The 24,347-nt window shown below is 42.8% G+C and overlaps 2 protein-coding genes across 2 annotated transcripts in view; one reads left to right on the plus strand and one right to left on the minus strand.

The window, feature by feature from the left end:
- LOC122556508 (platelet-derived growth factor receptor-like protein) overlaps nucleotides 1-12,133 on the plus strand; it is a 30,227-nt gene extending 18,094 nt beyond the window's left edge. The window contains exons 4-6 of the mRNA XM_043703222.2: nucleotides 2,751-3,044; nucleotides 6,736-6,875; nucleotides 9,563-12,133. Of these exons, the coding sequence (XP_043559157.1) occupies nucleotides 2,751-3,044; nucleotides 6,736-6,875; nucleotides 9,563-9,772 (644 nt within the window). The 3' untranslated portion in view covers nucleotides 9,773-12,133. The remainder of the gene's footprint in view (nucleotides 1-2,750; nucleotides 3,045-6,735; nucleotides 6,876-9,562) is intronic.
- Nucleotides 12,134-12,470: 337 nt separating this feature from the next.
- ccdc69 (coiled-coil domain containing 69) overlaps nucleotides 12,471-24,347 on the minus strand; it is a 65,882-nt gene continuing 54,005 nt past the window's right edge. Inside the window, exon 9 of the mRNA XM_043703223.2 lies at nucleotides 12,471-14,834. Within this exon, the coding sequence (XP_043559158.1) occupies nucleotides 14,651-14,834 (184 nt within the window). The 3' untranslated portion in view covers nucleotides 12,471-14,650. The remainder of the gene's footprint in view (nucleotides 14,835-24,347) is intronic.

Genomic DNA, 24,347 nt, shown 5'->3' on the forward strand with positions numbered 1-24,347 from the left:
AACATTGCAGCTAAATTTTCTCCTTTTGAAATCTCCTCTGTTCCTTTTTTTCAGATTACCTACAGTATGGAAACAGGCCCTTCAGCCCAACAAGTCCACACTGATCCTTTGAAGAGTAACCCACCCAGACCCATTCCCCTACCATATATTTACCCCTGACTAATGCACCTAACATTATGGGCAATATAGCATGGCCAATTCACCTGGCCTGCATATCTTTGGACTGTGGGAAGAAACCAGAGCAAACCCACGAAGATACAGGGAGTATGTGCAAAATCCACATGGACAGTTCCCCAAGGCAGGAATTGAACCCGGGTGCCTGGTGCTGTGAGACAGCAGTGCTAACCACTGAGCCACCACTATATGCTTTTGCTGCTGAATATAACATGCACATATTTGCCATCTATCAAACTTCCTCTGAGGTGGCAGATAATAATGTGGTTGATGGAGTCAACCATCTCAAGTGCAAAGTGGTTTAAACTTACTAGTCTTTGCCCAAGTTCTCCACCCTCATAGATTCATATGTTCTTCCAATTTGGTTCATCGCACATACTAGTCAAAAGAGGATGTGTTCGTAAAACAGTAAATAACATAGGTCCAGGTCTAATTGGCTATAGTGTTAAAGACCAGACAGTATTCTGTCTAAAAAAAAATGCAAGAACAATTTAACCAGGCTAATCATGGGCCTGTCAACTTCCTTCCAATGAGTGGCTCAGTGGTTAGCACTGCTGCCTCACAGTTGGAAGAATTGGGCCCCTTCCATCTCACACCATTCCCCACACCACTCTCAATGCTCCCCTATACTCAATATGCCATCACAGCGCCAGGTACTTGGGTTCAATTCTACCCTCAGGTGATTGTGTGGAGTTTGCACATTCTCCCCGTGTCTGTGTGGGTTTACTCCACATTTTGCAGTTTCCTGTCTTGGTCCAAAGATATGCAGGTTATGTGGATTGGCTGTGTTGAATTGCTTATGGTGTGCAGATTGTGTGAATTAGCCACAGGAAATGCAGAATTATAGGGTAGGGGGCTGGGTTTGGGTGGGATACTCTTTAGCGAGCTGGTGTGGACTTGATGGGCTGAATGTCCTGCTTTTACACTGTAAGGATTCTGTAAAAACAATCATTAGCAAAACGATGGAAGGAAAATGATTGTAATTGAGTGACACCCACTCACCAATAATATATTTATCAATACTGAAGGCCAGATCTTCATTAACTTAGCAGCAGCAGCAGAATTGTTTTGTTTTTAAGGACTCAGTTACATGAAGTTTTCACTCTCAGTTGACAGGGATGGGATAAGGTCAGTCCTGCCAACCCTGGGAACAGATCATAAGCTGTTACCAGGCCAGTGAGTACTGAGGCAGCCTGGTTAAATAGCCTGCCGCAGTTCCCTGGAACCTTGTCCCAGGTACATGGAGAAGAATTGGGTCCCTTCCATCTCGCCCCATTCCCCTCAGCACTCTTAATGCTTCCCTGTACCCAGTATGCCATCTCCATACCACCTCGATGCCCATTCACAAAATGTGCACCATGTACAAAATGAGTGAGCCCTAGCAATAGCAAATGTTGAAATACTGAGGAAAAAAAATCTTCTCAGAAATTCGCTTTTAAGAAACCCTTTGATTCCTACAATCTTAGATACAAAAAATATCAAATCAAACATGGCCATTATAGTAACAGAATATTTTAAGAATTTACATGATGGTATGTGGATATGGCTTCTCATTGCCCTTGAGAAGGTGGTGCCTTCTTGAACTGATGGCATCCATTTAATGTAGGTAGACCCACTATGTTGTAAAGAAGGGAATTACAGACTTTTGCCCAGTCATACTGAAGGAACAGTGAAATGGTTATAGTTCAGGTTGGTGAGTAGTTTGGAGATGAACTCACAGGTAGTGGTGCTCCCATGTATCTGTTGCTCTTGTATTCTGTGAAGGTTTGGTCTCTCTACCATAGAGAAACCTTATTTGTCATACAGAGAATGCAGCAGAGGCTCACTAGTCTGATACAGGGATGGCAGGACTGTTGTATGAGGAGAGGTTGGTTCAACTGACCCTGTATTCACTAGAGTTGAGAAGAATAAGAGGGGATCTGATCAAGATATATAAAATTCTAACTGGGTTAGGCAGGCTAGATGCTGGATGTAATAAAACAAAGATGTGGATGCTGGAGATCTGAAACAAAGTTGCTGGCAAAACTCAGCAGGTCTGGCAGTGTCTGTTGGAAGAAAGTAGCATTAACATTTTGAATCAAGTGCCACTTCATCAGAACTGTCAGTTTCTGTTTTCTTCCTACAGATGCTGCCAGAGTTGCTGAGTTTCACCAGCAATTTTGGCTAGACACAGGTTGGATGATTTCCCTGGTAGGGGAGTCTAGAAAAACTGCAACTACAATGCTGTTAGGGTGGGATTTCCAGAGTTTTGACCCAGTGACACTGAAGGAACAGTGATATATTTCCAATTTAGGATGGTGAATAGCTTGAAGGGGAGCATCTAGGTGGTGATGGTGTTTCCATGTAACATGTGCAGAGCAATGCCTGCATGCCAAATCCTCTCAATGGCTGATTTTGGTTTGCAAATAAAAGTCTCTACTCAAATGAAATCCAGTGTGTTTTCCACCACAAAATTGGAAGCTTGCTTTGAAATTGTGAACTCCAAAGGAAGTAAATCATTGAATAAGTACAAGTTAGTTTTGCAGTTTTAATAAATAAAACGTTAATTTGGTCTCTCTCTCTCTCTCTCTCTCCAGATCCACGTGAACTGTTTGTACCAACAAATGATTATTATGAAGCCATACAGCTTCGCACTGACAGGCCCACAAGATTACCTTGCCAAGTGACAAACCCTCTTGCAAAAGTATCTCTGCACCGGGAATTTCCACCTGAGGTGATTCCAGTAAATGGGAAATTAATCACATTTGATGTGAAGAAAGGGTTCATTATCCACAAGGCTTTGCCATTGTTTGCTGGCACAGTGTACTGTGTGGCAAGTTATCGAGGATTAATGCAGAGCTCTACAAAATATCTCCTCATATTTACCAATTGTGAGTATATGTATTTTTAAAAATGTAATCTTTTTCTTTCTGATCAACCTGTTCAGAGATGTTATTACACACCTCTCGAGCAGGTGAAACTTGAATCTTGGCCTCCCAGTCCAGGGGTTGTGACACTACCACTAATCTACAGCCTCAGTTGTAAGTACAAACAAACCTCGATTATCCGAAGCACACGGTCGGGGCGTATTTCAATCAGTTAATCAAGTGCCGGATTTTCGAATGTCGGATAACATAGTTAGCCAAACATTAGGACCTTGCGATCTTGTTTGGATAATTGGAAACTCGGTTAATCGAATGCTGGATAATCGAGGTTCCTTTGTATATGTGTATACATGTTTCATGAAGCAATTACACTGACGCATCCAGAAGGATTGGGATATTATAGCAATTACAGAAACGTGGCTCAGGGATGGACAGGACTGGCAGCTTAATGTTCCAGAATACAAATGATACAGGAAGGATAGAAAGGGAGGTAAGAGAGGAGGGGGAGTGGCGCTTTTGATAAGGGATAGCATTAAGCTGTACTTAGGGAGGATATTCCTGGAAATACATCCAGGGAAATTACTTGGTTTGAACTGAGAACTAAGATCATCTTATTGGGATTGTATTATAGACCCCCTAATAGTCAGAGGGAAATTGAGAAACAAATTTGTGAGGAGATCTCAGTTATCTGTAAGAATAATAGGGTAGGAGATTTTAACTTTCCAAGCATAGACTAGGACTGCAGTAGTGTTAAGGGTTTAGATGGAGAGGAATTTCTTAAGTGTGGACAAGAACATTTTCTGATTCAGTATGTGGATGTACCTACTAGAGAAGGTGCAAAACTTGACCTACTCTTGGGAAATAAGGTAGGGCAGGTGACTGAGGTGCCAGTCGGGATGCATTTTGGGGTCAATGACCATAATCCTATTAGTTTTAAAATAGTGATGGAAAAGGATGGAAAAGATTTAAAAGGTAAAGTTCTAAATTGGAGGAAGGCCAATTTTGACGGTATTAGGCGAAAACGTTCTAAAGTTGATTGGGGGCAGATGTTTGCAGATAAAGGGACGGCTGGAAAATGGGGAGCCTTCAGCAATGAGATAACATGAGTCTAGAGACAATATATTCCTGTTAGGGTAAAAGGGAAGGCTGGTAGGTGTAGGGAATGCTGGATGACTAAAGAAATTGTTTAAGAAATGGAAGGAAGCATGTGTCAGGTATAGACAAAATAGATCGATGAATCCTTATTAGAATATAAAGGCAGTAGGAGTATACTTAAGAGGGAAATCAGGAGGATAAAAAGGGGACATGAGATAGCTTTGGCAAATAGAGTTAAGTAGAATCCAAAGAGTTTTTACAAATACATTAAAGACAAAAGGGTAACTAAGGTGAGAATAGGACCCCTCAAAGATTAGCAAGGCAGCCTTTGTGTGGAGCTGTAGGAGATGGGGGAGATACCAAATGAGTATTTTGGATCAGTATTTACTGTGGAAAAGGAAATTGAAGATACAGAATGTGGGGAAATTGATGGCGACATCTTGAAAAATATCCAGATTACAGAGGAGGAGGTGCTGGATGTCTTGAACTGTGTACAAGGGGCGAAATCCCCAGAACCTGATCAGGTGTACCCTAGAACTCTGTGGAAAGCTAGGGAAGTGACTGCTGGGCCCCTTGCTGAGATATCTGTATCATCGATCATCACAGGTGAGGTGCCAGAAGACTGGAGGCTGGCTAACATAGTGCCACTATTTAAGAAAGATGATAAGGAAAAGCCAGGGAACTATAGAGCAGTGAGCCTGACATCAGTTGTTGGAGGGAATCCTGAGGGACAGGATGTACATGTATTTGGAAAGGCAAGGATTGATTAGGGATAGTCAACATGGCTTTGTGTATGGGAAATCATGTCTCACAAACTTGATTGAGTTTTTTAAAGAAGTAACAAAGAAGATTGATGAGGGCAGAGTGGTGGACATGATCAATATGGACTTCAGTAAGGGTCCCCATGGAAGACTGATTAGCAAGGTTAGATCTCATGGAATACAGGGAGAACTAGCCATTTGGATACAGAACTGGCTCGAAGGTAGAAGACAAAGAGTGATGGTGGGTTGTTTTTCAGACTGGAGGCCTGTGACCAGTGGAGTGCCACAAGGATTGGTTCATCATATTTATAAATGATTTGTATATGAACATAGGAGGTATAGTTTGTAAGTTTGCAGATGACACCAAAATTGTAGGGGTAGTGGACAGCGAAGAAGATTACCTCAAATTATAATGGGATCTTGATCAGATGGGCCAATGGGCTGAGAAGTGGCAGGTGGAGTTTAATTCAGATAAATGCAAGGTGGGTGCTGGCACTTTGGGAAAGCAAATCTTAGCAGGACTTATACACATAATGGTAAGGTCCTAGCTAGTGTTGCTGAACAAAGAGACCTTGGAGTGCAGGTTCATAGCTCCTTGAAAGTGGAGTGGCAGGTTGATAGAATAGTGAAGAAGGCGTTTTTTATGCTTTCCTTAATTGGTCTGAGTATTGAGTACAGTGGTTTGGAGGTCATGTCGCGGCTGTACAGTACATTGGTTAGGCCAGTTTTGGAATATTGCATGCAATTCCGATCTCCTTCCTATCGGAAGGATGTTGTGAAACTTGATTGGGTTCAGAAAAGATTTACAAGGATGTTGCCAGGATTGGAGGATTTGAGCTATAGGGAGAGGTTGAATAGGCTGGGGCTGTTTTCCCTGGAACGTCAGAGGTTGAGTGGTGACCTTATAGAGGTTTCTAAAACCATGAGTGGCATGGTAGACAAAGTCTCTTCTCTGGGGTGGGGGAGTCCAAACTAGAGGGCATAGGTTTAGGGTGAGAGGGGAAAGATACAAAAGGGACCTAAGGGGCATTTTTCACGCAGAGGGTGGTGCATGTGTGGAATGGGCTGCCAGAGGAAGTGGTGGAGGCTAGTACAATTGCAAGATTTAAAAGGCATCCGGATGGGTATATGAATAGGAAGGGTTTGGAGGGGTATGGGCTGGGTGCTGGCAGGTGGGACTAGATTAGGTTGGGATAACTAGATGGCATGGATGAGTTGGACTGAAGAGTCTGTTTCCATGCTGAACATCTCTATTACTGTCTGACTCTAAGAGACTGAAAAGTGCATATGTAAAAAAACAAATGATGTTAGCTGTTGTTGCTGAGCAGCTATAGGAAATTGTCATCTCAAATTATTTCACCCTACTTTAAGAACTGTAGTGGTAGTGATGCTCTCCTAAAGATTTCTTATACAGCCTTGAGAAAAAGGTAAAAAGAAAGATTTGAATTTATATTGTGTCTTTCATGACTACAGGTAAATGCAGGAATGCAGGATGTCCCAAAGTGCTTTATTGCCAATTAATTACTTCTTGAAGTCTAGTTTCCAGTCGTAATGCATGAAGCGCAAAGTCCAATCTGAAACCGAGACTGAAAAACTTCAGCAAGATATTCCTACATCTACAGAATTGTATCCAGTTTACCCAGTGTGACTGTTGGCATTTAGCCAAGCCTTTTTTCCCAAGACCAACTCTCCATTGAATTGAGCCAATTTCAATAACATGTAGGTTTTACCTTATTATCAATGAGGTTTGACCTTCATGGTAGAGACGAGGGTGCTTCATAAACATGTACGAAAAGTGAAGAAAGTGAAATGAAAGTAAACTTTGCACTCTTCTCTCTCAGACCCATCTGCCCCTCCATTGGCTAAAATCAAAGCCTCGTCAAGCTCTGTATCTGTGGGTGAAAACTTTAATCTGACTTGTACAGCTCTTGGAGAAATTGACATAGAGGTGGACTTCACCTGGGAGTTCCCTGGAGAGCAGGTAAGTTGAATCTATTCTTTGAAAATTTGATGCTGGTATGCTGATGTGAATGATAGGATATCTCCAGAGTGTTCGCTGGCAGTGTTGTATTGCTGGGCAGTAGTCTTCAGTTAGGTGCTGAGAAGGAAACTTGATTGCTGGGGTGTGTCGGGGCAACTAAAACACCAAGAGTCTGTGGGAGAGACCTAGGCAGAGGAAGAGATGGACACATTCAGCCATTGGTATAGGTACATTAGGATGGAAATTGAGTCAGCTGTGGGGGTAGGGGTCGCTCTACAGAGTTGGATGCAATGACCAGCAAAGTAAAAGGATTGCATACAATCTGACATCTGAAACACGAATTGAGATTAGATTTTAGATTAGATTACAGTGTGGAAACAGGCCCTTCGGCCCAACAAGTCCACACCGACCCGCCGAAGCGAAACCCACCCATACCCCTACATTTACCCCTTACCTAACACTACGGGCAATTTAGTATGGCCAATTCACCTAACCTGCACATCTTTGGACTGTGGGAGGAAACCGGAGCACCCGGAGGAAACCCACACAGACACGGGGAGAACGTGCAAACTCCACACAGTCGCCTGAGTTTGACAATCTTCTGTCTCCACTTTCTCATTTCTAGTTGGAACAATCCATCTTCCGCAACTACACTGGCCCCAACCCCCATCTTTTCCTCCGCTACATTGATGACTGTATCGGCGCTACCTCGTGCTCCCACGAGGAGGTTGAACAGTTCATCCACTACACTAACACCTTCCACCCCGACCTCAAATTCACCTGGACAGTCTCGGACTCCTCCCTCCCCTTCCTAGACCTTTCTGTTTCTATCTCAGACGACCGAATCAACACGGACATCTACTACAAACCGACCGACTCCCACAGCTACCTGGACTACACCTCCTCCCACCCCGTCCCCTGTAAAAACGCCATCCCATTCTCCCAATTCCTTCGTCTCCGCCGCATCTGCTCCCAGGAGGACCAGTTCAAAATACGCACAACACAGACGGCCTCCTTCTTCAAGGACCGCAATTTCCCCCCCGACGTGATCGACGATGCCCTCCACCGCATCTCTTCCACTTCCCGTTCCTCCTCCCTTGAGCCCCGCCCCTCCAACCGCCACCAGGACAGAACCCCACTGGTCCTCACCTACCACCCCACCAATCTCCATGTACAGCGCATCATCCGCCGTCACTTCCGCCACCTCCAAACGGACCCCACCACCAAGGATATATTTCCCTCCCCTCCTCTATCAGCTTTCCATAGAGACCACTCCCTCCGCGACTCCCTTGTCAGATCCATACCCCCCACCAACCCAACCTCCACTCCCGGCACCTTCCCTTGCAACCGCAGGAGGTGCAACACTTGCGCCCACACCTCCCCCCTCACTTCTCTCCAAGGCCCCAAAGGAAACTTCCATATCCGCCACAGATTCACCTGCACCTCCACCCACATTATCTACTGCATCCGCTGCAGCCGGTGTGGCCTCCTCTATATTGGCGAGACAGGCCGCCTACTTGCGGAGCGATTCAGAGAGCACCTCTGGGCCACCCGGACGAACCAACCCAATCACCCTGTAGCACAGCATTTCAACTCCCCCTCCCACTCCACCGAGGATATGCAGGTCATTGGACTCATCCACCGCCAAACCACAACAACGCGACGGTCGGAGGAGGAGCGTCTTATCTTCCGACTGGGAACCCTCCAACCACAGGGGATGAACTTGGACTTCACCAGTTTCTTCATCCCCCCTCCCCCCACCTTGTCTCAGCCGAATCCCTCCAGCCCGGCACCGCCTTCCTGACCTGCAGTCTTCTTCTTGACCTCTCCACCTCCACCCTACTCCGACCTATCACCTTCACCTTGACCTCTTTCCACCTATCACATTTCCAACGCCCCTCCTCCAAGTCCCTCCTCCCTACCTTTTATCTTCTCCTGCTGAACACTCTCTGCTCATTCCTGAAGAAGGGCATGTGCCCGAAACGTCGAATCTTCTGTTCCCTAGATGCTGCCTGACCTGCTGTGCTGTTCCAGCAATAAAGTTTCAGCTTTGATCTCCAGCGTCTGCAGACCTCACTTTCTCCTTGTTAATATATAGACCAATTATCAGTCAAAGAAGAGGCTGCCGTCAGAAAGTTGAGTTTGTTGGAAATAGAAGCCAGCAGTCCTTCTCCTAACCCTATTTGAAAGAAATCCCATCTATTGAATGAAATGCTTTGGGACATCTCTGTACATAGCTCTTCTTGTCATGAATATTATCATTCTGTAGCATTTAGAGGCATATTTTCCAAGACCAGCAGCTGGCTACCCAGAACTGCTGTGAATGTTAGGCTTTCCATGGATTGAGAACCCAACCTGAGAAAACTCATTGACTTCCATTACTGCTTTTCTGAGTTACAATTAGGCCTTCTGATTGGTACAAAGGACAGAAAGTATACTTCTTCATACTAATACCAATGCTTGCTGTGACTTATACTTGCCTACAAAGTCCTTGCTGCCTCCATAGACTAGAAAGAACAGCTATCTATTGGAAGAAATGTCAAGTGTATCTTTCAAGGCAGAAGATTTACAAACGTGGCTCTTATTCATGCTGAGAGAACACCCTTTTATTGATTTTGTTTTCCCTTATTGTTTTCTTATTCTGCCTACTGTTATTCTCTTCTTTATTTCCTTTACCATGTAACCAGCTGGGAAGGCCAGCCTACACCAGGGAAAGCCAAGAGTCCGTATACGTGGATGGGCAGTTACGTCAGTTGTCTCAAAGTGTTCTCCTGGTGGATGAGGGACGTCCTGTTGACAATGGGCTTTACAAGTGTGTTGCTCAGAACTTGCAGGGAAAGACCACTGTGTCCACTCATGTAAAAGTGCTTCCGCGTACAAGTCCTGGCCAAACGTAAACACAGGAGCAAGGCCAAATGTTTCCTCAAGTTACAGAGGAAACTCTGAAAAACAGAGAAACTAATAGCAATATAGTATTTTAAATAATTGCCATCAATGCTAACTATACAGTTGTCATCTGTCCTTTCTGATTTAGAAAATGTTATTTAAAATTTGTTTTATATTTCATTATGCACATAAATTGGCTGCTGTGCTTCTTACCTTACCCCTGTGTCTATAATTCAAATTGTGAAACATTTGAGATGCCCTGGCATCATGAAAAGTTCTAGTGTAAATGGAAGCCTCCCTTTTAAGCTTCTTATCGAAACAGTAACACCCTTGAAATACATTTCTCAATTTATCTAATCAAATACGAGCATGAATCCAACTTAGAACTATATCCTCAGCATTGTACTTTAAACAAGATGTAGAGAGGTAACGTCATATGTTGTGGGCATGGGGCAAAAGTGGGAACAGCAATGATCATGTTGAATGTCAGAGCAGGCTCAAAGGGCCAAATGACCTATTCCTGTTCCTAATTTCTATGTTTCAATGTCACATCATCATGTTTGCATAGAGGATATAGTTTGTGTGCTGTATAAAATGAGTGGCAACAGAGGGAGCCAAGAGATTAAGTTCTGTATACATGGCAAAGTTTGCTTTGTGAATTGAGCATTGTGAGTTTATGGTTGAGCTGTGCCAACAGCAGAGGGAGCTGGTTATTTTGAGTTTGATTTGGAGATGCCGGTGTTGGACTGGGGTGTACAAAGTTAAAAATCACACAACACCGGTTTATCGTCCAACAGGTTTAATTGGAAGCACTAGCTTTTTGAGGTGACAACCACCTGATGAAGGAGCGGCACTCCGAAAGCTAGTGCTTCCAATTAAACCTGCTGTACTATAATCTGGTGTTGTGTGGTTATTTTGAGCATCATCTTGCATCTGCCAGATAACAAAAGCTATGGGTGTGTTACTGTTTTAGAGGGCTGGATAATAAAACTTGAGCACTGCATTTTGACAGGACTGCAGAATTACACAAACTGAGTTGCATGTCACTACATTTAGAAACAACACAACGGGGAGCTGTTTGCTCTCAGTCTTATATTTGAGAGACACAAAAAATGCTCAAACAGGAGAAAAATCAGACAAGATGAACCCGACAGAAACTGGAAAGTACTATTACACCTCGATCAAAACATACTTTCGATCCAGTTTGTAATGTATTCTGATTCTCATGAACTGTAAATACTCATATTAATCAAAATGCTGGAACTTCATCAAATGTATTTCTTCTTGCTGTTTATGTGGCTACTCCACTGATTAGCTTGATACGATTGACAATATACATTCCCTGGATATATTTTCACATTAACATTAGATTGTAGCTCTTGATGAATAACATTCATAAAAAGTTTCCACTCTGCTGTGAAAATTAAAGGAGATGAGAGACAGAATTGAAATTGTTTCCACAATTAGCAACAGGACTATGTAATAGCTGTGGAATTAAATAAGAATCCTGAACACATTAGAATAATAATCCTGTTAACAATGCTGGGGAAAGAGTGCTGTTTGCAGCCTAAAACTCACATCTGGAAACCTCAGGGGCTTGGATTTTGTTTTCTTAATTGCAGTGACAAACCTTAATGTCTATCTGAATCAATGCATTAGAATTCAGTTAATGTGTTTCATCAGAAGGAAGGTACATCAGATAAGCCAGCTCTGGTCACCACACTCATGCTCAGGTGTGGTTTGAATATATGGCCTTTCACGCACGATTGAGAAATTTTTGACATGCACTCTGATTGGTATATTTCTGAATACAGAGGATAATTAGAACTTTTTGTTTGAAACCACAACAATTGCCCTTATATTTCTGATACTGAAATTGAATCAATAGAGAGAGTCCCATGATTCATAACATAGAAGATCAGGTCATTTCATCCATCAACTCGATTCCTGCATTCAATTAGATCATGGCTGTTGTGTATCTTAATTCCATCTACTCATCTCAGAAACATAGGAACTGCTATATCAAAAAGATTAAAGTGCATTTGGTCTGCTGTCCTTAACCCTGATAATTAGTAAACAGCAAATGTTTTCCATCCACAGAGGAATTTTTTTCTAAAACTGCAGATTAGTTAAAAGAGTAACATGGTACATTTAGATGCATGCTCATTTTTATTACTTTATTTCATATCTAACGAGTATTAATAGAACATAGAACAATACAGCCCAGAACAAGCCCTTCGGCCCTTGATGTTGCGCCAACCTGTGAACTAATCTAAACCTATCCCCCTACACTATCCCATCATCATCATCCATATGCTTATCCAAGGACTGTTTAAATGCCCCTAATATGGCTGAGTTAACTACATTGGCAGGTAGGGCATTCCATGCCCTTTCCACTCTGAGTAAAGAACCTACCTCTGACATCTGTCTTAAATCTATCACCCCTCAATTTGCAGCTGTACCACTCGTACAAGATGACATCATCATCCTAGGAAAAAGACTCATTGTGCACCCTACCTAATCCTTCAATCATCTTGTATGTCTCTATTAAATCCCCTCTTAGCCTTCTTCTCTCCAATGAGAACAGACCCACGTCTCTCAAACTTTCCTCATAAGAATTTAGTATAGAATTTCTGGTCTCAAGAGTTATGAAATCTAAACTTTCAGCTTAAAAAGCCTGAGCAAATGAGACACATTAAATTAGAAAAAAAAACTTCTTTATTTGTATGCTGTTATGAAAATTCAAATCAATTAAAATTCTCATCTTTTACATATACCCAATATGATTGCACCATTTGTGTTAGGTGGGATATAAAATATACAGTGAATACATTTCCTTTTTGATAATCAGCTAAGTCAGTCCAAACATCCTTCAATAACTACATTATTTGTAATGAGTGACATTAAACCCTAATATTTCTAGCTACGTGTAAAGGCAGGGAGGTCTGGTGGTGCTGTGGTAGTGTTCCTGCCTTCGAGCTAGAAACTCTGGCATCCCATTCCAGGACTTGATGGCCACGGAAGGTGCATTTTTAATGTGCCTAAAGAGGTTGAGTATCAATTTGTAAAATCTTACTACATTTGCCTATGGCAGATGGCAAGGCTGGGAAAGATTCTTAGTCATCTATATTATGGAAAATAATTGGAGCCTCTACTGTAACCATTCATAGCTCTGGATTACAATGAAATATCTTGCCACAGCAACTTGGATGCCTTGTTTGTTTGAAGCCAATTGGCTCAATTAGTTAGAAAGCTGGTGGGGATTAGATTGATGCCAATAGCATGAGGTTTGATCCTTATTGTAGATGGGAGATTTCAGGAATTGCCTCCTTGCCATCTTCATGGAGAAAGTTCAGGCACTGTGGGTCAGACCTGCCTTTGTTTAGAGAACTGAAGAAAAGCAGTCAGGTATTTTTAAATGCTGCACAAACCCAAAGGAAATACAAGTGCAGAAGCCAGAACAATCATTCAATTTTTTCTTTGAAACTTTTGCCATTCCATTATTTTAAATACACATTGGTGGCTTCAGAATCTAATGCAAAATTCTAATTATTCATTAAAGTCTATAAAGTGCTATTATTTTCTGTATTTATTAGTATTGCATATTCTTACTTATTCCAGGTCTGCACTTCTTTCTGATTATCTGGCTTTCCTAATATTCTGCAGTTCACTTATCTGACTGACTGGTATTTTTGAGTACTGTGTGTGTACTACAATTGTCTGTGAACTATTTGCATTACCCTGAGTTTATTGTAGAGCTCTTTGATTATCACCACGCTATTTAGCATCATCACTTTCATTGGAAACATATGGAGGTTATAGGCTGTTGGCAGTTTCAATGGGGTGAGGGAGCTGACTTCCAAAGTTCTTTTCTAACAAGGACTGTGGACTGTCCTCTGCAATAGTGTACATAGGTATTATCAAGCACCAACAGTATAACTGAAGACACAAACAATTCGTTATGGAAAACCTGAGGAATCCAGAAGATACTTTGCAGGAGGAATCGGGAATCTTTTAAAACTTCTGAACGATCTGACCTAACTGCTCATTCTAAATACAACTGTAATGTTACAAAGCGCTTATAATTATGTTTTGAGATGCAAGTAAACATTATCATTTACAGCTAATGTATTAAGCATTGTACTTATTTTGTACTTTCTAAACGATGAGTTATATGCAAATAAAAACTGAGATTAATTCCTGTTTGTATTTGTGCATAATGCCAGCTTTCACTTTGTAATATTTAAGAATTTCACATGGCTATCATACTTCTTACCTCATGAATAATTAGAATTTTTTCTTCCATTAAAGGTGACTGTATGTTGATGAACTGTGACTAGTATCATGATCTACATGGCCCACTATCAATTGTAGGGATTAACTGCTAGGATTAACATTTTTATTTTTAACATAAAAATAAGATCATTTTTGCTTTTTCTAAATGGAAGAGTGAATAAGTGTCAAGGAAGACTAATTTCACTAAGCATGCAGCTCAAATTGGTGCCATTTTGATAAAACAAAGAACACTTTAAAGTATCTGAAATTGTGAAGGAAAATAAACAAACAGCAAATACCCTTTAATAAAGTGTCTCAGAGCTAAACACAGTTGCATAAATGTGCAGGATGGATCATATAAATCAAAGTTTAATTCTCCTTTCATCCAAGTCCATCATCAGTTCAACTCATAATTCCTTTGGAGATTGGTAACATTGCAGTGATGTGGCCTTTTTAAAATTCAGCTGATGGCTCTCAGCAGTTCAGGGCTGAAATTCACTGAGACAATCAAAATCAAGCATGTTGAGGTAGATGTTTCCAACTTGTCTCAGAGGAGGACAATATCAAGATTGTTGAGTTTTTTTGTCAAATTCCTTTTCTTCTGATATTTACTGTCACCTTAAGGATAAGTCTAATGACTCAGAGTGAAGAGGTTTCCATGAAGTTTCTACAGTAGGTGACACATTTCCATTTTGCAGTTTCCACACCAGTTCGTCTTTCTCCTGACAAAGTCGTTCTTTGGCCATAGCTTCTTTCTCCAAAGTCTGTTGCAGGTCCTCGTGCTCTTTGGATAATTGTCTGTGGTAAAATGACAGACATGTTTAGCATTTTAAAATATAGAATGCAAATATTTAATGTTCCCGTACTTCACTTTCCATATGCACACCTAAGTTTCTCCTTATCCTTCCTGAAAAGTTTCACCTGTGCTGGTAGTCATCCAGAACTTCAAAAACAAATCTTTATACTTGGTCCTGAACATTGATAATCTTTCATTAGTCACTCTAGAATGGTAAGATTCACAAATATGTCCCATGCTATCCTTGTTGACGTCTACACATTAATGGAACCAATTTAAATTCACTCAAAGAGCCTTCACCTAACATTAGGCTCATTATTCATAAGACATAGGAGAAGAAGTAGGCTATTCAGCCAACTGAGCCTATGCCATCAGTCAATGCGATCATGGCTGATCTGGTAATCCTTAACTCCATTTCCTGGCTTTTACCATAACCCTTGATTCTCTTACTGATTAAACATCTCTCTATCTCAGTCTTGAATGTATACAATGACCCAGCCACTACAATGACCCCTGCCTCTGTAGTAAAGAATTCCACAGATACATACCCTCAAAGAAATTCTTCCTCATCTCCGTTTTAACGGGCTATCCCCAATTCTGACATTATGCTCTCTGGTCCTAGATTGTCCCACAACCGGGAATCTATCTCTCAACATCTACTCTATTAAAGCCCCCTAATAACCTTGTATGTTTCAATGAGGTCTCCCCTCATTATTCTAAACTCCAAGCAACTTCCCTCCCTCATTGCAGAAATACCTTTATAGCTGGGCTCAACGGAGTGAGCCTTCTCTAGACTGCCTCCAATGCCAGTACATCTTTCCTGAGATACTGTTTGCAGTACTCCAGATGTGGTCGAATTAGAACCTTGCGTAGTTTTAGGAAGACTACCCTATTTTTGCACTTTGCCACTGGAGTCGCCAAATGTCCATTAAAAGAGAAAAGTTCTTTTTCCCTGGGGATGCTGAAGTGGGCACTGATGCCCATCCTGAAACACTGATCAGTTAATCTTGTCACTGCCTTCCTAACAGCAATGTTCTAATTTCAACCATTCCTCCATCATCACTGAACGTCAACCCATCATCGCAGAACCAGGTCCCTTATGTGTAGTGAGCTCGCGACAAAATTCCCACCAGTCAGAATAAATCTATCAGTGTCTAAAAGCCTGATTGAGAAATCAAGGATGCATCTTCACTACAAGAAGTGGTCGGGTAGTGATAGCCAGAGATAATTGATAGAATTACACTGAAGTCTAAAAGACCCTAAACAAGCCATTCAGTCCAAAAGATCAATGCTAGCCTTTTTGTTTCCCTTTTCCTATTTGTTTCAACTAAAGTTATTAACATAGCCTTCTATTACATCTCATGTACAGATCTAGCTTCCTGTTAAAGGCATCTATGTTAACCACCTCAATTACTACTACATGGTAATGCGCTTCGTATTCTCACCACTCATTAAATACAGGAATTTGTCTATGTTTTTGTGATGTCTTTATAATTTTTAGCACTGAACTTCCCACAAGTGTAAATATCTTCTCCACATTTACCAAACAAATCCACTCATGATTTTAAAGACTGCTATTAGGTCATCTCCTCATCTCAGAGAGAAAAGAGTTCCAGTCTGTTCAATCATTCCGAATAGTTCTAGCTGTCATTTTTGGTATCTTATTCTAGGTTTTTGCATTTTAATTGGACAATTCTAGCAACAGATCTCTAAACTTTCCTTTGCTCTTTCATGGGATATGAACATCACCAGTGAGACAATCAGTTGATGCGCATCCCAAATTGCCCTTGAGAAGATATCTATGTGAACCATTGTAATTCATGGGGTATTGGTACTTCCAAAATGCTATTTCAAAGGGAGTTTTAGGTCTTTCACCCAGTGACGGTGAATGAACGATATAGTTCCAAGGTATCCGATATAGCTCCAATGAACGATATCCAGAATAATGTATCACTTAGTGAGGAAGTTGCAGTAAGCGGTGATCCCATGGTGGTAGAGGTTGCGAATTTGGAACATATTGACATAAAAGACTTGGCAAATTGCTGCATTGCATCTTGTCGATAGTGAATACCATAGCTACTAAGCATCAGCGGTGAAAGGATTGAGTGCTTAAGATGCTCGGTGGGATGGCCATTTAGTGTGCAATTGCTTTGGATGATGTTGAGCTTCTGGACTGTTGCTGGAGTTGCACTTATACCAGGCAAGTGAAGACTATTCCATCATTAACCTGATTGTGACATGCAGGTGGCACACAGGTTTTGGGCAGTCAGGAAGTGAGCCACTCCCAGCAGAATTCCCAGATTCTGACCAACTCTTGTAATCACACAGTGTTTATTTGACTGGTCAAACTGTGTGTCTGGTCAATCGTAACCTCCAGAATGTTGATTGTTCCAATTCAGCGATGGCAATATTCTTGTCAAGAGGAAGAAGGATGCTTATGTGAAGATGATGCGTGAAGGCTTAGTTAGGAGGCTTGAGAGTTATAAGTTAACCAGAAAAGATCTAGAGAGAGGTCTAAGATGAACCAGGAGGGACATGAGAAGTTGTTGGCGGATAGGATCAAGGAAAACCCTAAGGGCTTCTATAGGTTTATCAGGAATAAAAGAATGACTAGAGTAAGATTAGTGCTGAAAATGTGTTGCTGGAAAAGCGCAGCAGGTCAGGCAGCATCCAAGGAACAGGAGAATCGACGTTTCGGGCACAAGCCCTTCTTCAGGAATGAGGAAAGTGTGTCCAGCAGGATAAAAGGTAGGGAGAAGGGACTTGGGGGAGGGGCGTTGGAAATACGATAGGTGGAAGGAGGTCAAGGTGAGGGTGATAGGCCGGAGTGGGGTGGGGGCAGAGAGGTCAGGAAGAAGATTGCAGGTTAGGAAGGCAGTGCTGAGTTCGAGGGATTTGACTGAGACAAGGTGGGGGGGGGAGGGGAAATGAGGAAACTGGAGAAATCTGAGTTCATCCCTTGTGGTTGGAGGGTTCCTAGGCGGAAGATGAGGCGCTCTTCCTCCAACCGTCGTGTTGCTATGGTCTGGCGATGGAGGAGTCCAAGGACCTGCATGTCCTTGGTGGAGTGGGAGGGGGAGTTGAAGTGTTGAGCCACAGGGAGCCCTACCTTTTACCACACTTTCCTCATTCCTGAAGAAGGGCTTTGTGCCCGAAACGTCGATTCTCCTGTTCTTTGGATGCTGCCTGACCTGCTGCGCTTTTCCAGCAACACATTTTCAGCTCTGATCTTCAGCATCTGCAGTCCTCACTTTCTCCTAGAGTAAGATTAGTGCCAATCAAAGATAGTAGTGGGAAGTTGTGTGTGGAATCTGAGGAAATAGGGGAAGTGCTTAATGAATACTTTTAGTCAGTATTCACATTGGAAAAGGGCAATATTAATGAGATACAGGCTACAGGATTAGATGGGATTATGGTTGACAACAAGCTGGTTTTAGCAATTTTGGAAGATCTGAAAATAGATAAGACCCCTGGGCCGGATGGGATTTATCCTCAGATTCTCTGGGAAGGCAGGGAGGAGATTGCAGAGCCTTTCGCTTTGATCTCTATGTCATCATTGTTGACAGGAGTAGTGCCAGAAGACTGGAGGATAGCAAATGTTGTTCCCTTGTTTAAAAAGGGGAGTCGGGACACCCAGGTAATTATAGGCCAATGAGCCTTACTTCGGTTGTGGGTAAGGTGTTGGAAAAGGTTATAACAGAAAGGATTTATAATCATCTGGAAATAAATAATTTGATTTGGGATAGTTAATATGATTTTGTGAAGAGTAGATCGTGTCTCACTAACTTTATTGAGTTCTTTGAGAAGGTGACAAAACAGGTGGATGAAGATAAATGGTCGATGTGGTAAGCATGGATTTCAGTAAGGCGTTTTATAAGCTTCAACACAGTAGGCTATTGCACAAAATACAGAGGCATGGGATTGAGGGTGATTTAGCGGTTTGGGTCAGAAATTGGCTAGCTGAAAGAAGATAGAGGGTGGTTGTTGATGGGAACTGTTCATCCTGGAGCTCGGTTTCCAGTGGTGTGCTGCAAGGATGCGTTTTGGGGCCACTGCTGTTTGTCACCTTTATAAATGATATGGATGTGGGAGTAGAAGGATGGGCTAGTACATTTGCGGATGACACTCAGGTCAGTAGAGTTGTGAATAGTGATGAAGGATGTTGTCCGTTACAGAGAGATATAGATAGGATACAGAGCTGGGCTGAGAAGTGGCAAATATAGTTTATTGCGGAAAATTGTGAGGTGGTTCACTTTGGAAGAAGTAACAGGAATGCAGAGTTCTGGGTTAATGGTAAAATTCTTGTCAGCATAGATGAACAAAGAGATCTCAATGTCCAGGTGCATAAATCCCTGAAAGCTGCCACCCAGGTTGATAGGGTTGTTAAGAAGTCATATGGTGTGTTGGCATTTATTGGTGGGGGAATTGAGTTTCGGAGTCACGAGGTCATGCTATAGCTGTACAAAACACTAGTAAGGTTGCACCTGGTGTATTGCGCACAGTTTTGGTCACTGCATTACAGGAAGAATGTGGAAGCTTTGGAAACGGGGTTCAGAAGAGATTTACTAGGATGTTGCCTGGTATGGAAGAAAGGTCTTACGAGGGAAGGCTGAGAGAACTGAGGTTGTTTTCATTGGAGAGAAGAAAGTTGAGAAGTGACTTAATCGAGACTTATAAGATAATCAGAGGGTTAGATAGGGTGGACAGTAACAGCCTTTTTCCTCGGATGGTGAAGACTACCACGAGGGGGCATAGCTTTAAATTGAGGGGTGATTGATTTAGGGCAGATATCAAGGGCAGTTTCTTTACTCAGAGAGTAGTAGGGGCATGGAATGGCCTGCCTGCAACAGTAGTAGACTCGCTGAACTTAAGGGCATTTATATGGGTATACATAGGCATAATAATGGAACTGTATGGGTTAGATGGGCATCAGATTAATTTCACAGGTCAGTGCTGTTCTATGTTCTATGAATGTCAGTGGATGATGATTTGATTCTGACATGCAGAAGGTAATTTTTCAACACTTTTGTTACATGAGTGTTACTTGTCACTTATAGGTCAAAGCCAAAATATTGTCAGTTCTTGCAGCATGGTATACTTCAGTATCTGAGAAATCTTGAATGGCACTGAACGTTATACAGTCATCAATGAACATCCCCACCTTATGATAGAAAAGTTATTGTTAAAGCATGATTTGGATGAGCCGGTGTTGGACTGGGGTGGACAATGTTCAAAATTACACATCACCAGGCTATAGTCCAACAGGTATATTTGGAAGCACTAGGTTTCGGAATGCTGCTCCTTCATCAGGTTGGTGTTGTGTGATTTTTAACATTGTGAAAGCAGCTGAAGATGGTTGGGCTTAGGGCTGTACCACGAGGAACTCTTGCAGCAAAGTCCAATATAATTAGTCTCTAAAAAACCATGAGCATCATCCACTGAATCATCTCCCCACCCCCAAACAATGTTCAGTTGTATTGGGGTTTCTTGGTGATAGGCTGCCTTGATGTAAAGGCAGTGATTTTGACCTTACCTCTAATTCAGTTTACAAAGTAGGCCTGGAAGAACCCGAAATGTGCATTAGCAAGCAATTTACCGCTGAATAAAAGCTGCTAGATCATACTTTTAACGACACTTTGCATTGCTTTGCTGATGATTGAGAGTAGATTGATGAAATGGATTAGATGTTAGTTTTTAGGACATAACTGGGTTTTCCATTGTTAGAACATAGAACAATACAACAAAGGAGCAGGTACCTCAGCCCACCGTGTCTGCATGAACCATGGTGCTATTCTAAACCAACCCCAACTGCCTCCACATGGTCCGTATCCCTCCATTCACTGCCTGTTCAGGTGTCTGTCTAAATGCCTCTTAAACATTGCTATCATGTCTGCTCCTACCACCTCCCTTGGCAGCAAATTTCAGGCACCGACCACCTGTGTAACAAACTTACTGCACACATCTTTTTTAAACTTTTCCCCACTCACCTTAAACCTATGCCCTTTAGCATTTGACCACCCTGGGAAAAAGACTCCAACTATTCATCCTATCCATGCTATGATATACCAAGGACATAGGTAGGAAGAGGGGTGGGGAGGTCATTCAGGAGCTCAGGGAGTTAGGCTGGAAGCTAAAAGCTAGGACGGACAGAGTCGTCATCTCTGGGTTGTTGCCGGTGACACGTGACAGTGAAGCAAGGAATAAGGAGAGAGTGCAATTGAACACGTGGCTGCAAGGATGGTGTAGGAGGGAGGGCTTCAGGTATTTGGACAATTGGACTGCATTCTGGGGAAGGTGTGACCTGTACAAGCAGGACGGGTTGCACTTGAACCAGAAGGGCACCAATATCCTGGGGGGTAGGTTTGCTAGCACTCTTCGGGGGGGGTTTAAACTAATTTGGCAGGGGGATGGGATCCGGACTTGTAGTCCAGCAAGTAGGTTAGCTGTTTTTCAGGATGTCCAATAATGTAGGGAGGCTGTGGAGAAGGTGGCACTGACAGGGAATACTTGCGGACACAGAGATGGGTTCAAGTGTGTATACTTCAACGCAAGGAGTATCAGAAATAAGGTGGGTGAACTTAAGGCGTGGATCGGTACTTGGGACTACGATGTTGTGGCCATCACGGAAACGTGGATAGAAGGGGGACAGGAATGGTTTAGATTACTTACAGTGTGGAAACAGGCCCTTCGGCCCAACAAGTCCACACCTACCCGCCGAAGCGCAACACACCCATACCCCTACATTTACACCTTTAACCTAACACTATGGGCAATTTAGCATGGCCGATTCACCTGACCTGCACATTTTTGGACTGTGGGAGGAAACCGGAGCACCCGGAGGAAACCCACACAGACACGGGGAGAATGTGCAAACTCCACACAGTCAGTCGCCTGAGTCAGGAATTGAACCCGGGTCTCTGGCGCTGTGAGGCAGCAGTGCTAACCACTGTGCCGCCCACAATGGTTGTTGGAGGTTCCTGGTTACAGATGTTTCAGTAAGATTAGGGAGGGTGGTAAAAAAGGAGGGGGTTGGCGTTGCTAATTAGAAATGGTATAACGGCTGCGGAAAGGCAGTTCGAGGGGGATCTGCCTTTGGAGGTAGTATGGGCTGAAGTCAGAAATAGGAAAGGAACAGTCACCTTGTTGGGTGTTTACTATAGGCCCCCCAATAGCAGCAGAGATGTGGAGAAACAGATTGGGAAACAGATTTTGGAAAGGTGCAGAAGCGACAGGGTAGTAGTAATGGGCGATTTCAACTTCCCAAATATTGATTGGAAGCTCTTTAGATCAAGTAGATTGGACGGGGCAGTGTTTGTACAGTGTGTCCAGGAAGTTTTTCTAACTCAGTATGTAGATTGTCCAACCAGAGGGGAGGCCATATTGGATTTGATACTTGGGAGCGAACTGGGACAAGTGATGGGCTTGTTAGTGGGTGAGCATTTTGGTGATGGTGACCACAATTCTGTGACTTTCATCTTGATTATGGAGAGAGATAGGTGCGTGCAACAGGGTAGGTTTTACAATTGGGGGAAGGGTAAATACGATGCTGCAAGACAAGATCTGAGGAGCATAAGTTGGGAGCATAGGCTGTCAGGGAAGGATGTCGTTGAAATGTGGAACTTTTTCAAAGAACAGATATGACGTGTCCTTGATATGTATGTACCTGTCAGGCAGTTGAAATGTGGAACTTTTTCAAGGAACAGATACGACGTGTCCTTGATATGTATGTACCTGTCAGGCAGGAAAAAGATGGTCGTGTGAGGGAACCTTGGTTGACGAGGGAGGTTGAGTGTCTTGTAAAGAGGAAGAAGGAGGCTTACATAAGGTTGAGGAAACAAGGTTCAGACAGAAAGTTGGAGGGATATAGGATAGCCAGGAGAGAGCTGAAGAAAGGGATTAGGAGAGCTAAGAGAGGGCATGAAAAATCTTTGGCGGGTAGGATCAAGGATAACCCCAAGGCCTTTTATGAGTATGTGAGAAACATGAGAATGACGAGAACGAGGGTAGGTCCGATCAAGGACAGTAGTGGGAGACTGTGTATTGAGTTGGAATAGATAGGAGAGGTCTTGAATGAGTACTTTTCTTCAGTATTTACAAATGAGAGGGACCGTATTGTTGAAGAGGAGAGTATGAAACAGACTGGTAAGCTAGGCGAGATATTTGTTAGGAAGGAAGATGTGTTGGGCATTTTGAAAAACTTGAGGATAGACAAGTCCCCTGGGCCTGATGGGATATATCCTAAGATTATGTGGGAAGCAAGAGAGGAAATTGCAGAGCCGTTGGCAATGATCTTTTCGTCTTCACTGTCAACGGGGGTGGTACCAGGGAACTGGAGAGTGGCGAATGTTGTGCCCCTGTTCAAAAAAGGGAATAGGGATAACCCCGGAAATTACAGGCCAGTTAGGCTTACTTCAGTAGCAGGCAAAGTAATGGAAAGGGTACTGAGGGATAGGATTTATGAGTATCTGGAAAGACACTGCTTGATTAGGGACAGCCAGCACGGATTTGTGAGGGGTAGGTCTTGCCTTACAAGTCTTATTGAATTCTTTGAGGAGGTGACCAAGCATGTGGATGAGGATAGAGCAGTAGATGTAGTGTATATGGACTTTAGTAAGGCATGGTAGGCTTATGCGGAAAGTCAGGAGGCATGGGATAGTGGGAAACTTGGCCAGTTGGATGGAGAACTGGCTAACAGGTCGAAGTCAGAGAGTGGTAGTAGATGGTAAATATTCAGCCTGGAGCCCAGTTACAAGTGGAGTTCCGCAGGGATCAGTTCTGGGTCGTCTGCTGTTTATAATGTTTATTAATGACTTGGAAGAGGGAGTTGAAGGGTGGGTCAGTAAATTTTCAGACGATACGAAGATTGGTGGAGTTGTGGATAATGAGGAGGGCTGTTGTCGGCTGCAAAGGGACTTAGATATGATGCAGAGCTGGGCTGAGGAATGTCAAGTGTGAGGTTGTCCATTTTGGAAGGACAAATAAGAATGCGGAACACAGGGTTAATGGTAGGGTTCTTAGTAAGGTGGAGGAGCAGAGGGATCTTGGGGTCTATGTTCATAGCTCTTTGAAAGTTGCCACTCAGGTGGATAGAGCTTGTAAGAAGGCCTATGGTGTATTAGCGTTCATTAGTAGAGGGATTGAACTCAAGAGTCGTGAGGTGATGTTGCAGCTGTACAGGACCTTGGTAAGGCCACATTTGGAGTACTGTGTGCAATTCTGGTCGCCTCATTTTAGGAAAGATGTGGAAGCTTTGGAGAGGGTGCAGAGGAGATTTACCAGGATGTTGCCTGGAACGGAGAATAGGTCGTACGAGGATTGCTAGGCCATTTCTCATTGGAACGGTGAAGGATGAGGGTTGACTTGATAGAGGTTTATAAGATGACCAGGGGAATAGGTAGAGTAGACAGTCAGAGACTTTTTCCCACAACAGAGTGTTACAAGGGGACATAAATTTAAGGTGAAGGGTGGAAGGTATAGGAGGGATGTCAGGGGTAGGTTCTTTACCCAAAGAGTGG

This window comes from Chiloscyllium plagiosum, unplaced genomic scaffold (genome assembly GCF_037043375.1).
Source record: "Chiloscyllium plagiosum isolate Xiang-an unplaced genomic scaffold, Cpla_swu_hap1 HiC_scaffold_16, whole genome shotgun sequence".
NCBI lineage: Eukaryota > Metazoa > Chordata > Chondrichthyes > Orectolobiformes > Hemiscylliidae > Chiloscyllium > Chiloscyllium plagiosum.